General features: G+C 40.7%; 1 protein-coding gene across 2 annotated transcripts in view; it reads right to left on the minus strand.

Moving 5' to 3' along the window:
* Positions 1 to 15,242, minus strand: part of ST8SIA5 (ST8 alpha-N-acetyl-neuraminide alpha-2,8-sialyltransferase 5) — an 83,195-nt gene that overhangs the window by 16,042 nt on the left and 51,911 nt on the right. Inside the window, exons 4-7 of one of the 2 annotated variants that reach the window (XM_084628054.1) lie at positions 13,283 to 13,369; positions 11,851 to 12,007; positions 5,980 to 6,092; positions 127 to 219 (exon numbers count right to left, since the gene is read on the minus strand). In XM_084628054.1, coding sequence (XP_084484180.1) covers positions 127 to 219; positions 5,980 to 6,092; positions 11,851 to 12,007; positions 13,283 to 13,369 — 450 coding nt within the window. The remainder of the gene's footprint in view (positions 1 to 126; positions 220 to 5,979; positions 6,093 to 11,850; positions 12,008 to 13,282; positions 13,370 to 15,242) is intronic. The other variant, XM_084628055.1, reaches the window with a different exon arrangement.

Genomic DNA, 15,242 nt, shown 5'->3' on the forward strand with positions numbered 1-15,242 from the left:
CAGCATATTACACGATCGATCCTTTAAGTCTTGTCTGCAGCCAGATTTTCTGTGACACTTTTGCTTGTCTGTTTTGCGAAGACAGAAGAAAAGTCTAAAGGGGTTAAAAAAAATAAAAGAATTGACCTTTCAGTAATAATGCTGGGATTGACTGTCACGACGTCTGTCTTTACTCCAACGTCCACTATATATTTCTCAGATACAGGAGGTAAATTGCATCTAAAGGAAAGAAGTAAAAAGCAAGTTCAAGAATGCCTTGCAGCTGTTCAGGATGAGAATATGGAACTGTGTTTAAACATTTGTTATAAACAGCAAAATTAGAAATAGCCTGTGAATTAAAAATCTGATCATGGTATACATAATCTGATGGACCGTGGTATATTTGCTCCTGCCTCAGCATGGGGGCGTGGACTAAATGACTTCTTGAGGTCCCTCCCAGCCCTACAATTCTCTGATTCTAAAATGAGTTGATGCTTAAACTGCACACTACAGGTCACAAATTGTTAATGTCAGTGGCTGTAAGAAGAAAAATATTTACTCCTCCCTGCTCATGCGAGTGTTAACACACACATGCACCCTGTAGAAATGTCCATTGCTTGTTAGTAACGTTTCCCTCTTATCAGTTCATTGACTTTGATTCTCATTATATTTATGGCCAGAAATATCTGGATGAGACTCCAAGAAAAACTCATCTCTAAACCCCAAGGATTCCTCAAATATCCCCCTCTATATTGTGGATACTTAAAACGCTTTACCAAAAAGCTAAAACATAAATTAGGTAACACTGGCATTTACACACTTATATGCCTTCTGTTACCGTACTATTGGAGCAACTCAAAATCTTATTTGTATTTATGCTCACTGCCCCCCCCCGGGGTAGGCCAGTGCTGTTCTCCCTATTGTACAGATGGGAAACTGAGGCACTACCACTGGAATGTGAGCCCAGGCTCAGGCTCAAGCCTAACCCCACATCCGTCCACACACAAATCATGCTAACCCAGGGCTCAGACACAGGGTACCAGGACCTTGACCCAGGGTTCAAGCCCTATTGCTTTGCAGAGTATATGCTGCCCCGCTTGACTCAGGTCCTGGGAGTCCTCCAGAAATTATCCCACAATCCCATAGACCAATTTCCTTTGTCCTTGCTATCTTCCTTTGTCTTCTCTATCTAGAATCTTCAATCTACTCTATAGAAAACAGCAGTAACCACCCTCGGTGTACGTCAGCAGCTTAGTAAGTCAGCGTTAACCCATCCATTGTCTTCTGATCATTGAGCTGCCTACACACCATCGGAGAGCCTTCCGTGTTTGCAATGGAGATAGAACAGAACAAGCCTTTTTGCAAAGCTCGCTGCTTCATGGTCACAGGAGCACAGCCTGGTTTTGGATACTCTCTGGTGCAAGGCCAGCAGAACTGTGGACTTCAGTAAGAGGACCAGGAATGACCACACACAGTAGCAAATAGTGAAGAAGCTGGCAGCTTTGCAAATATATCAAACCAGTGACTAGTGCAGGGAGTGGGTTAAGTGGCTCAAGAGTGAGTACCGGAAAACCAGGTACCAGAACTGCACCTTGGGGAACTTGTCAAAATCATGCCTGTTTTATGAGGAGTTTGGCCAGGTGCTGGGTGCTTCACCCAGAATGGAGCCAACCGTTGTGCATGATGACCTGGTCAGCTGGAATGGCACCCTAGTGGCCCCAGAATTATGGGTGGTGGATATCAAAGACAAGGGCAGGCTAAGCCTCCCCTAACCCAGACCATGGCCCCGCACATGTTCTGCTCTGAGGCCCTGCCCGCCCTCCCACCACCCCTGAAGCTGGCAGGGGCTCAGCTCCAGCTGGTGGCTTGGAGCTTAGTTGACCCAGGGGGATGGGATGGGCCAAGGGCAGCACTGAGGCAGGTGGACCAGAGCTCCTCCGGCAGTGCGGGCAGGAGTGGGGCACCTTGGGGCTCCTCTGGTAGGGTTGCCAACTTTGGAGATTTCATCACATGACAGAATATTTAATTAAAGATTACTTGATGCTTGTGGGAGGTATTCTGGAGTATGATGCTTGTTGTGGGTATGTAGGGAGTCTGGGATTTGGTTGGTTTAACTAAGGTCTGGTTGCTGCAGCGTGGATGCCAGAGCCCCAGGTTCAAGCCTGTGTTAGAAAATTCTTAACGTACCGGTAACCATCAGTGTAGATGCTCAAGCCCTGGGTTCTCTAACCCAGGGTCAGCTGACTTAAGGCCCACTAACCCTGGGCTTACATTGTAGTGCAGACATACCCTAAGAGGTAGATTTTTTTTTTACAGTATTAAGGCATGTAAAAAGAAAAGGAGTACTTGTGGCACCTTAGAGACTAACCAATTTATTTGAGCATGAGCTTTCGTGAGCTACAGTTCACTTCATCGGATGCATACCGTGGAAACTGCAGCAGACTTTATATACACACAGAGATCATGAAACAATACCTCCTCCCACCCCACTGTCCTGCTGGTAATAGCTTATCTAAAGTGATCATCAAGTTGGGCCATTTCCAGCACAAATCCAGGTTTTCTCACCCTCCACCCCCCGACACACAAACTCACTCTCCTGCTGGTAATAGCCCATCCAAAGTGACAACCTCTACACAATGTGCATGATAATCAAGTTGGGCCATTTCCTGCACAAATCCAGGCTTTCTCACCCCCCCCTTTTTCCCTGGGGACACACAGTTTGTGTGTGTGTGTGTGTGTGTGTCCAGGGAAAAAAAAGGGGGGGGGGGGTGAGAAAGCCTGGATTTGTGCTGGACATGGCCCACCTTGATTATCATGCACATTGTAGGGAGAGTGGTCACTTTGGATGAGCTATTACCAACAGGATAGTGAGTTTGTGTGTGTGTTTTTGGAGGGGGTTGAGGGGGTGAGAGAACCTGGATTTGTGCAGGAAATGGCCCAACTTGATTATCATGCACATTGTGTAGAGGTTGTCACTTTGGATGGGCTATTACCAGCAGGAGAGTGAGTTTGTGTGTGGGGGGGTGGAGGGTGAGAAAACCTGGATTTGTGCTGGAAATGGCCCAACTTGATGATCACTTTAGATAAGCTATTACCAGCAGGACAGTGGGGTGGGAGGAGGTATTGTTTCATGTTCTCTGTGTGTATATAAAGTCTGCTGCAGTTTCCACGGTATGCATCCGATGAAGTGAGCTGTAGCTCACGAAAGCTCATGCTCAAATAAATTGGTTAGTCTCTAAGGTGCCACAAGTACTCCTTTTCTTTTTGCGAATACAGACTAACATGGCTGTTACTCTGAAAGGCATGTAAAGAGGCAGCTAGGTGCTTTTGAAAACCTCACCAGGGCTCTATCTACCTCATTAGGCACCTAAGTACCTTTACAAATCTGGCCCTAAGAGCCTTGCTCAAGAACACACAGGAAGACTGGGAGGAGCAGGGAACTGAGCTCAGCTCTTCCAAGTCCTCCCTATCAGGGCACAATCTTCTAATATTGAGGATTCTGCAATTAGAAGTTTTATGTCGTTTCAATAAGATCTGAAGTTGTTTAACAAGATGACAGTGATGATCCTTTGGAGGGAATGTATTTGAAGATAATCGTTCATACATTTGTACTAGTGTCCATATCATTTCGGAGACTGAAATCATTGTCTATCCTTCAGCCATGGTAGGATTGTTCCCTACTATATTTCTTCTGCTAGTTTGTCCAGTCTAGTTTAAAATTTCTCTAGTAAGTTGGGTTCTACTAATTCCCTTGGCAACTTATTCCATAGCCTATTAGAACTCACTTTTAGGAAGATTCCCCAAATATTCAGCCTTAATTTTTAATTTTCTTAATTACCCAACTAGTAGCAAGTATCAGTGCAATACAGAAATACATTAGGGCAAATTCTATTTGTTGAATTAGAAAACATCTTATACAAATAATGAAATCAGCTTAAACGAACCATATTTTTTGTACAAGAATCATAAAATCATAACATTTTGTGCAAGAACCTGCCAGGGATCTACTCCAAATGTGTTTGATGTGTTTCCATGTAGTTTTCCTATTTGGTCAGTAGGTGGAGTTAGGCAACAGCAACTGGTGATAAATGCAAAAAGAAAAGGAGTACTTGTGGCACCTTAGAGACTAACCAATTTATTTGAGCATAAGCTTTCGTGAGCTACAGCTCACTTCATCGGATGCATTCCATATATAATCTAAAATAAAACCCACTGTGGTCTATATTTGTTTTCTAGAGGGGAAAAAAAGTTTCAAAATCCTTCTAAACATAAACTTCCCTGTCACTGTTAAAATGGGCATCAACATCATTACCAATGACTGCAGCAGAGTTCTTTGGATGTCCTGCAATGTATTGTTGAGCAGTTTTTATGGCAAAATGAGATGATTATCATCCCACAGTGAAGCAATATGGCATCAGTTCAGGAAAACCTGCCTCTTCGGGGCTGCACTTAAGCACATGCTTTACTTCAAAGTTGACATCAACAGAACTTAAATATGTGCTTAAAGTTAAGCACATGTGAAATTCTGTTCTGAACAGACTTCTGGATTTGAGCATGTGCAGTTCTTAATCACAGCCTATCTTCCTTCTAGACATCACACCACTTTCTTTGCATGAGAATCCTTAATATTACAATTGTTTCCACTGAAATTCAGTCATTTTTTGACGTGCTCTTTTTTTTTATTTGATCAAACTCTCAGGAACCTAATCATTAGTATCAATATAAACACAACTTCCACTTTTTATCTTGATCCACTTCCATCTCTCTGGGCAGGTACAGGTCAATTACAGGCTATGGAAAGTCACGGTGTAACAGAAATGTCAACATTCTGAATGAGATCACAGAAAAAAAAAGAATCCAAAAAAGATTATTACAACTAAAAGTTGTATTATGCAGACACTAATGTTATGACTTCTGCTGTACATGCTGCCATTCACCTACTCATGGTTAGCAATCTAAATTCATAACAAGATCAGCTGCTTATTTCAATCAAAGTGACAGGAACAGCGTTGATCAATACAAATAGGTGGGACTCTATATAAATTCAGTTTTGGTTACCCTGTCTCCAGAAGGATATAGCAAAAATAGAAACTAGCCTGAAAAGCCAAACAAAATTACTAGAGGCACAGAGGAATGGATTAAAAAGACCACACCTGTTTAGTTTAGTGAGGATACAAAAGATGACATGACAGAGGTGTATACAGTAATGAAAAGTGAAAAGAAGACTCATAAGGTTTTCCTAATTATCCCTTGACACCCAATGAAATTAAAAGTTAATCAGCCAGAATCTGATCTCATTTTCACCAGTGTAAATCAGGGTAATTCATTGACTTTAATGTAACTAAGATCAGAATCTGGTCCAATAAAGGCAAAAATGTAAAAAGAAATATTTTTATGCAACACAATAAATAATCTGTGGAAATCACTGACTCAAAATGTAACACAGACAAAGAGTTTAATAGGATTCCAAGACATTGATCGGTGAGAGACAAGGTGGGTGAGATAAAATCTTCTACTGGACTAACCTCTGCTGGGGGAAGAGACAGAGACAGCTCTCAAAAGAGCTCCGTGTAGCTCAGAAGCCTGTCTCTGGCTCTTCCCACAGCAGAAGCTGGTCCAATAAAACACATCATCTCACCCACTTTGTCATCCTGAGACCAACACAGGTACAATACTAAAGACATTGACATGAATAATAAAAATAACCTCCTGAGTTACAATAAGGAGGATGAAAATGTATAGGGATATCCACCTTCAGGACATAAACCAGCAACTAACTGCATGGAGTTAGGAAGAAATTACCCCCACAGACATGTAACTTCATAATTGTCTATTCGGTGGGTTTTTCTTCTAAACCATTGCCAGAAACAGGATAATTCATTAGCTGGATCATTTGTTCTATTTTCGCAATTCCTATATTCCAGCGTAAGAAAGAATAGATGTGTGATCTTTTATTTAATACTATACAATGCTAAAATAATTGTACTATAGGATGATTACCGAAATACGAAATCTGCACTGTCAATCTCCCGTCCACATCTGCTGTTCTTGAGAATCCCTCCATTCCCAACCACAGCACATTTCTTAAATTGGGAGCGATAGTACGGCATATCCTACAGCAAAACGAGAATAAACCAGTTACTTTCCTGAGACATGCATGTGGCAGCAGTTCCCTTTTCTTCAGCTGTATCTTGAATGAAAATCAGATGGATGGAATAATAATAGGCAAAGACTACTGGTCCCTCCCTGGGGTCCAATAATCCCAGGATACATGTTTATATGAACTGACATGACCACTCTCATTGTAGTTAGAGATGCTGTGGGAAACTGGTTCAGAGAAAGAAAAAGAAATGTAAGAACACCTGAACCTTTAGGCAATATCTAGAACTGAATGTGTAAGTTTCCATAATGTTAGAGATGTTCTTTCACTTCTAGTTTCCAGATGGGGACCAAAACCATAGATTCAATCTATCACAGGCATTATATTATAAATTGCCTAAAAAACACTGCTCTTATGATATTTCTGTCCTGATTTTAAATGCCAGAAAATCTGATCCCAGGAAACACCTGGTATAGTTTAGAAGATTCAAGAGGTCTGCATAGTTCAGAGAAAGGGAGAATGTTTGAGATGCTAATCAGAACCGAACCTGGATTCTGGATATCTCTTGCTGTAATAACAGCATTGTAATTATTATTTACTACAGAAGAACCTCAGGGTTACAAACACCAGAGTAACAAACTGACCAGTCAACTGCATACCTCATTTGGAACTGGAAGTGCACAATCAGGCAGCAGCAGGGACCCAACAAAAAAAAAAAAAAAAAAGCAAATACAGTACAATACTGTGTTAAACATCTAAAACTTCTGAAAAAGAAGGGAAAGTTTAAAAAAAAGATTTGGGGAAGGAAACTGTTTCTGTGCTTGTGTCATATAAATTAAGATGGTTAAAAGCAGCATTTTTCTTCTGCATAGTAAAGATTCAAAGCTGTATTAAGTTAATGTTCAGCTGTAAACTTTTGAAAGAACAATGATAATGTTTTGTTCAGAGTTACGACCAGTTCAGAGTGACAAACAACCTCCATTGCCAAGGTTCTACTGTACTTGTACTGAGGCAGTGCCCAGAAGCCCTAATCAGGGATTGGGCTCCATTGTGCTAAGACCTCTACTGTCATAACACAAAGATGGCTTACAATTTAAGGCCCCGATCCTCCAAAGACTTATGCATCTGCTTCAGCTTAAAACACCACGGCCCATTGAAATCAATGGAAGCAAGGAGTCTAAGTACCTTTGAGAATATGGGCCTATGAGTCATCCCACTAGAGTCAACACAACTACTCGCAATGCATAAAGATATGCACATGCATAAGCCTTTGCAGGGCTAGTGTCTAAGCATCAAGCATCTCTTCTATATCCTAAAGGACAAAATTCTGCTCTCAGATGAATGTATGGAGCACCCACTGAAGTTAATGAGAGTTATAATCACATATCCAAGGAAAGAATTAGGCCCTTAGGGTCTGAGAAGTGTGAGGCAAAGCTCAGGAGAACTGACACCCTATGAATATGGTAGAGACGTGCTTATATAAGCATGCGAATGCTCCTATTGGCACATACATATTTTCTAAGTAATTTCATGATGAAATACACATCCAGATAGAGTAGTGATGTGAAATGAATTTCTAGGTGATTATTTATAGTGCACTTCACATGTTGCTCATGAGGCATGAGATTGAAGGACATACAATACAACTGTCCATCTCAGAAAAGCAATAACAACCCCATTGACATGTGCTGCTGGGCTATCTTGTTACTCTTATACAATGGAATGTCCTAGAAATGAGTAAATAGTGGGAAAGAGTTTTGGCTAACATTTATCCAATTCAAAAGTAAATTTGATTTGACTGTTTTCACTTTCCACACACCTACAAGCCCCACTAATTACTCTTAAAATAAATAGAAAATTTTCAGCTCAGTATTCACTGAAAGCTGACCACAAATTGTCCCTAAGATTGTAAAATGTGCAATTCACAATTTGTACTGTGCTGGTTAGTTACATAAATCATGTGGTATTATTGCTGGTCCCTGATTGGATTACTAATGCAACAAACCAACATAGGCCCTGATTCAGCAGAGCACTTAAACACATGCTTAAATTTAAGCATATGCCTTCATCCTCTTGATTTTAATGGATTTAAGCATGTGTTTAGAATTAAGCATGTTCTTACATGCTCGGAGCAACAGGGATTGAATTACTCATGTGCCTAACTTTAAGCATGTGTTTAAGTGCTTTGCTAAAATGGAGGCATACTGGGTAAAAGTCAATCCTTCCTTATGCGGAGGGCCCGCACCACACTTACGCATGACATAAGTCTCATGTAAACAGTGTTCTGAGGGCATACCTGGAACTTAAACAGCGTTTAAACAGAACCAGATTTCAAGCATGTAAAATAAAAAGGTCATAGAAGACTTTTTAACTAAGGTTCTCGGAAAAGCCAACTGGAGCAGAGGAACACATGGTTTCGACAGAGACATCTCTTGGGAAGGATTTACTGAAGGGGATACTCAACATCCCATCAAAGAAGAGAGAATAGAAGTTGATAAAGAAACGCCAGGAACTGAAGAGAAACAGTCAAACAAAGAGGAATCCCGTTCAATTACATCACATGAAGGCAGACAACTAAATACTGACAAATTTTATAAATGCTTGTATACAAATGCAAGAAGTCTAAATACTAAGATGGGTAAACTTGAGTATCTGGTATTAAATGAGTATATTGATATAATGGGCATAATAGATACTTGGTGGAACGATGATAACCAATGGGACATGAGGAAAAGGAGTACTTGTGGCACCTTAGAGACTAACCAATTTATTTGAGCATAAGCTTTCGTGAGCTACAGCTCACTTCATCGGATGCATTCAGTGGAAAATACAGTAAGGACATGGTAATACAGGGTACAAAATACATAGGAATATGAGTAGGTCGTGCTGATGGGGGAGGGGCACTATATGTGAAAGAAAGCATAGAGTCAAATATAGTAAAAATCTTAAATGAATCAAACTGTACCATAGAATTTCTATGGATAGAAATTCCATGCTTGAATAATAAGAGTATAGCAACAGGAATATACTACTGACCACCTGTCCAGGATGGTGACACTGATTGTGAAATGCTCAGGGAGATTAGAGATGCTATAAAAACACAAAACCCAATAATAATGGGGGATTTCAACTATCCCCATACTGACTGGGTACATGTCACCTCAGGACAAGATGCAGAGATAAAATTTCTAGACACCATTAATGACTGATTCAATGGAGCTGCTAGTCCTGAAATCCACACAGGGGGAGGGAATTCTTTATTTAGTTTTAAGTGGTGCACAGGATCTGGTACAAGAGGAGAATATAGCTGAAATGCTCAGGAAAAGTGACCATAATGCAATTAAATTTAACATCCTTATGAGGGGAAGATATCAAAGAAACCCACGAGAGTAGCATTTAACTGCAAAAAGTGGAACTACACAAAAATGAGGAAGATAGTTAAAAGGAAATTAAAAGGAATAGTCACACAAATGAAATGCCTATAAGCTTCATGGAAACTATTTAAAAACACCATAATAGAGGCTCAAACTAAATATATACCCCAAATAACAAAAAAACTATAAGAAGACCAAAAAAAATACCACCGTGGCTAAACAATGGAGTAAAAGAGGCAGTGAGAGAATCATGAACTCTGGCAAGTCAAAAAAGTATAATTAGGCAGGCCAAAAATAAAGTTTGAAGAGCAAGTAGCCAAGGACACAAACACAAATAGCAATGTTTTTTAAAAATATATCAGAAGCAGGAATCCTGCCAAACAACCAGCAGGGCCACTGGACAATCAAAGTGCTAAAAGGAGCACTCAAGAAAGACAGGGCCGTTGCAGAGAAGCTAAAGGAATGCTTTGCATCGGTCTTCACTGCAGAGGATGTGAGGGAGAGCCCAACACCTGAGCCATGTTTTTTAGGTGACAAATCTGAGGAACTGTCCAAGATTGAGGTGTCAATAGAAGAAGTTTTGAAACAAACCTGGTTACAAGTAAGTCACCAGGACGAGATGATATTCACCCAAGAGTTCTGAAGGAACTCAAATATGAAATTGCAGAACTACTAACTGTGGTATGTAACCTATTGCTTAAGCCTCTGTATCAGATGACTGGAGGATAGCTGATGTAACATCAATTTTTAAAAAAGGCTCCAGAGGCAATCATGGCAATTATAAGCCAATAAGCCTAACTTCAGTACCAGGCAAATTGGTTGAAACTATTGTAAAGAATAGAACTATTAGACACAAAGATGAACACAATATGTTGGAGAAGAGTCAACATGGCTTTTGTAAACTCCTCACCAATCCATTAGAATTCTCTGAGGGAGTCAACAAGTACATGGACAAGGGTGGTTCAGTTGGTACTTGGACTTTCAGAAAGCCTTTGACGAGGTCCCACGCCAAAGACTCTTAAGCAAAGTAAGTCATGGGATAAGAGGGAAGGTCCTCTCATGAATCAGTAACTGGTTAAAAGATAGGAAACACAAGGTAGGAATAAATGGTGAGTTTTCACAGTGGAGAAAGGTAAATAGCAGGGTCCCCCAAAAATCTGTATTGGGACCTGTTGTGCCATTCAACATATTCATAAATGATCTGGAAAAGGGAATAAACAGTGAGGTGGCAAAGCATGCAGACAATACAAAATTACTCAAGATAGTTGACTAGACAGGATACTGCACTAGATGGGCTGCTGCTCTGACCCAGTGTGGCTATTCTTATGTTCTTATAACCTGGGGAGGGAATGAGCATTGGAGAGTAAAAGTGGTCTGGTGGCTGTGGGGGAGTAGCCTGGATCTGGGACTTGGGAGACCTGGATTCAATTCTTTGCTCCACCCACCACAGACTTCCTATAAGATCTCAGGCAGTCACTTAGGCCCAGATCCTCAAAGGTATTTACATACCTAACACCCATCAAAATTATTGATTTCAATTGAAGTTACACATCCAAATATTTTGAGGAATTGGGCCTTAGGGCCAGCTCTCTGAGCCTCAGATCCCATCTGTAAAATTGGGATAATGGCACTGCTTTACTTCACAGAGGTGTCGTGAAGATAAATGTGTTAAAGATAGTGTGGTGCTTGGATACTATGATAATGGCAGCCATATAAGTTCTTAAAATCAATATTGTGCTGGTCCTCTGCAAAGAGATGAGTTTCAGATATTTCCACAAACATACATCTTAAAATTCGAGATGTGTGGGTTTGTTACAAAATTCATAGTCACATAAATTAGTTTCTGCTCTTAAATTTCAGTGTGCACTGAGAATTGTACATTGGGTTGTAATGTTCGTCAGGTCAAGGATTATTTGTTGAAGAAATTTGTGTATAAATTCTAATAAATACATTTGAGAATTCTGCAATATGTTCACAATCTGCAAACGGAAAAAAAGGTAAAAATCACTGAGTTCTCAGATTTTCAAAGAAGAATAAGAATCAGACCCAGATAAATAGTGTTTTTAAAATATGCAGACATGTCCTTGTTGAGTTCTGGTCACTGAGTTTCATTATATGCTGATTTCTAAAGCCATTTCACTTGCCAGTCAACATGTGGTCAGTAAATTCTGCAGTCAAAAGTATACACATTGCATGCCAGCTGGAGCAGATGGCACCTAGATAGAGGAAAAAAACAAATGGAATATCATATGAAAAATGAAGATGCTGGTAACATGAGCAAGGATGTTTGCAAAAATTTCAAAATGTTGGTTAAAGCTTGATTACTATGTAAGACTTTGTCTAATGCAGCAGCTACAGTGTGAGGTTTTAGCAAATGGATGCAGACATGTAACAGACCTTTGGAAACATTCTGAAGATTTCTTGATTGATATGGAAGATTCCACTTGTATCCACTTCATATTTCAATTTAGTTCCCAGGGGAGTATTTTTCTGTGTGGTGAACAGAAAGGCAGGGGCATTGCAACATCTTGACAACGTTGACCTGTCAAATGAACTATAGGTGAAGAAGTTTACATGAACCAATAGCTTAAATCAATGGATTAAAGCTAAGAGTTACAATAAGTATTGATACAGATAGAAATTGCTGTCCCAATGATGTTATGGTTAATGTGCTACTCTCACCATAGATTTCATATTAAACTTAAATATACAGAGGCGTGAGTGCTGTGTGTGCCAAAATGGAGACAATGCCTTTTCTACTTTTGTCTTTGCAACAGAAATCCTTGAATTACTCCCACTCTTATTCCAGAGCACATTTGTTTCTGAGCCAATGCCCATGTCTCTGACGCCTGTGCATCCACAGTGATAAATATATGTGCACAAAGCTAAAACAATGCTGTGGCTTCATTCAGATATTGGCCCTACAGGACAGCATTCCAAAGCTGGGTTCTGAAATCATTGTAGATGAACTTCAGCAAGGATATAAGATAAGATAGAGTGTTCTAGGGACAAATGGCAGCGGTCTCTGGATACCAGAACAGCAGCTGAGGAGGCCAGAGAATGGCAATTGAGAAGGCTAATAAGGAAAGATAATCAGTGGAGTACAGAACAAGCTATCAAGATTTTCATTCTGATGATTCTGAAGATTCATGGCTGGTGTAAAGCAGTGTTACTGCTGAAGACAGTGTAGCTGAAATCATTTACACCAGCTGAGAATCTGGTCAGCACACTGGACGCAAGGAGCATCACGATGCACTCTTGGTTTAGGACTGGAGCACAGGACTCCAGTGTTCTGATCTATGGTTGGTCATTGACTCCCTGTGATCTTCCATAATCTCTCCCGGGCCCAGATTGTGCCCCCATCTCTCTTCTCCCTGAACATGCTGGGGGGATCCTCAGCACAGATTCCCCCTCCTCCACAGGTAGGGTGACCAGGTAGCAAGTGTGAAAAATCAGTATGGGGTTGGGGGGGTAATAGGCACCTATATAAGAAAAAGCCCCAAATATCAGGACTGTCCCTATAAAATCAGGACATCTGGTCACCCTGGCGGGGGTGGGGGTAAGTCTTAGGTGCATCTATAGCATTCTTCTGCCCTCAGCCCTTCCTGCTACCTGACTTTTTTAAAATTAACAATAACCAAAACCTATTTAAATGCATTGGTCTCCCCGATCACAATGAATGGTAAAAAGTAACAGCCTCTTGGTGTTTTACTTGCTCTTTAACAACCATTGATACGTGATGACATCACTCCTTTATAATCGATTACCTTGAAACTCACCCCTGTTAGTTACTGGTAGCTATAGTCTCATTAACAGAAACCCTTCTTACTTGAATAGGTTGGCTTCTGTCACATTCATCTCCCATTTGCACATCTGTAGGCTCTTCCACCTGTCAAACAATTCAGTTTGCTTCACCCTAAAGATAAAACCAAAGACTTTTGAGTGCACTTTTATGAAATGCACTTTTCTCCATTCAGACCACTGCATTGATGTGGGCATGTAATGGTTATTTGATAGGAAGAGATAGTTGGGCCACGTGAATGCTCTCTGTCTAAAATCTAATCCCTATGTATGACGAAAGCACCCTTGTATTCACACCATAAACATTGTTGCAATAACCTTTGTGCAAAATATACCCTCTGTGAGGTATCATTTAAAAGCTAACGGATCATCAGTATTCTTTTGTAACGTATGTACAAAATGCATAGTAAGAGTTCTGAACATAAACTGAAATTATGACTACAACATGTTAATCAGGCAAGTCTGGGGAGTCGGTAAACCGGTTTCTCAAAGACAAAAGACAAGCTGACGATACTAGCCAAGTGTCAAAGTTGACTGGCAATTATGTGTCAAGTGCCCATTTTTTGCCAACAGAGTGGGGCAGGAACAGAGCAATCTGCATTTTAGCAAAAACAACATGGAACCTCCTTCACCACGAGACTCCATGTCTCCTTCCTTTCAGCTGGAATGAACTTTATCTAGGGGTAACCCTCAGGAAAACACATTGCAAAATGTGACTGGACTATGAGGGGCAAAAACACCCCAGGTTATTACTCTTTCACTTAAGAAGACAAAGGAATCACCTCTTTGACTTTGAGGGGAGGCCCCGACCTGAGAATTTGGTCAGCCATGTTGCTGGGATCATGTGGTAAGGATTTTACCTTGAACCAAGTCTAATTTGTTAAGTTTTACCTAGTAGGAAGCACTTTATCTTTATATCTCTTGTAATCATTTCTGCATTAATGGCTTATACTTGGACTCACTTAAAAACTCTCTCTTTAAATGAACTTGTTTTATTTTTAATCTAAAAAAATCCAGTGTTGTATGTAAACCGAACTATTTGGTAACTCCAGTTAAAAGTAGCAAACTGTTGACTATTGACCCTTTACAGGGGCAACGGACCTTTAATATCTGAACTGCCCAGGAGAGGGCTGGACAGTGCAGAACACGTTTTGGGGGAAATTAGGGACTGGGAGTATGTTGGGGTCACCCTGCAAGCAGTAACCAAGGTTGCTGGAAGCCAGAGTGCAATTGGTGTGTTGCTGACAGGCTGATGGGATCAGAGGCGCTAGACAAGGGCTACTGTTATACACAGACACTCAGGGTGTGACCTGCATGCTGGCAGGCTGCTTGTGAGTGGCCCAAGTTGGGAGCTACAGCAGCAAAGCATGGTGAAGCACAACCCCTCGCTGGTCTGGGCTGCATCCCGGAATGTGACACTATGATTCCTCTTACTGTTATTATTTCTACTACAGTAGTGGCTACTGGGCCCCAGACAGAATTGGGACTCCATTATGCTAGGTGCTGTACAAACACATTCCCTGCCCCAAAGAGTTTACAATCTAAACAGACAAGGCAGGCAAAGGGCAGGAGAGGAAAGAGAGACACAAAGAAGTGAAGTGACTTGCATAAGGTCATGCAGAAGTCAGTAACAAAGACAGGAACGGTCAGGAACTGTACAAGTCCAGTGTCCTGTCCACTAGACTATGAATGTTATATATCTACATTAAAGACAGACCCTGAAGTCTGATTAAGCAGTGCCAGTTAATGTCAATACACACATCCTATTTATGCCTGTTTCTCTTTTAATCACACTTATACTTTCAGATTCTCTTCCTTCAACTCTGAAAGAAAACTGGAGAAACAGAATGTTTAAAAAACAAGGTGATCCCTTGTGTATGATTTTCTGGATTCCACTTGCTAATGATGGCTAATTTATGAAACCACAGAGATAAGATCTGGAAAAGATTTGGGCTGGGAATTTCAATGGGCCTAAGGGAATTTGGTGC

This window comes from Lepidochelys olivacea, assembly GCF_965140295.1.
Source record: "Lepidochelys olivacea isolate rLepOli2 genome assembly, chromosome: 5".
In the NCBI taxonomy this organism is placed as follows: Eukaryota; Metazoa; Chordata; order Testudines; family Cheloniidae; genus Lepidochelys; species Lepidochelys olivacea.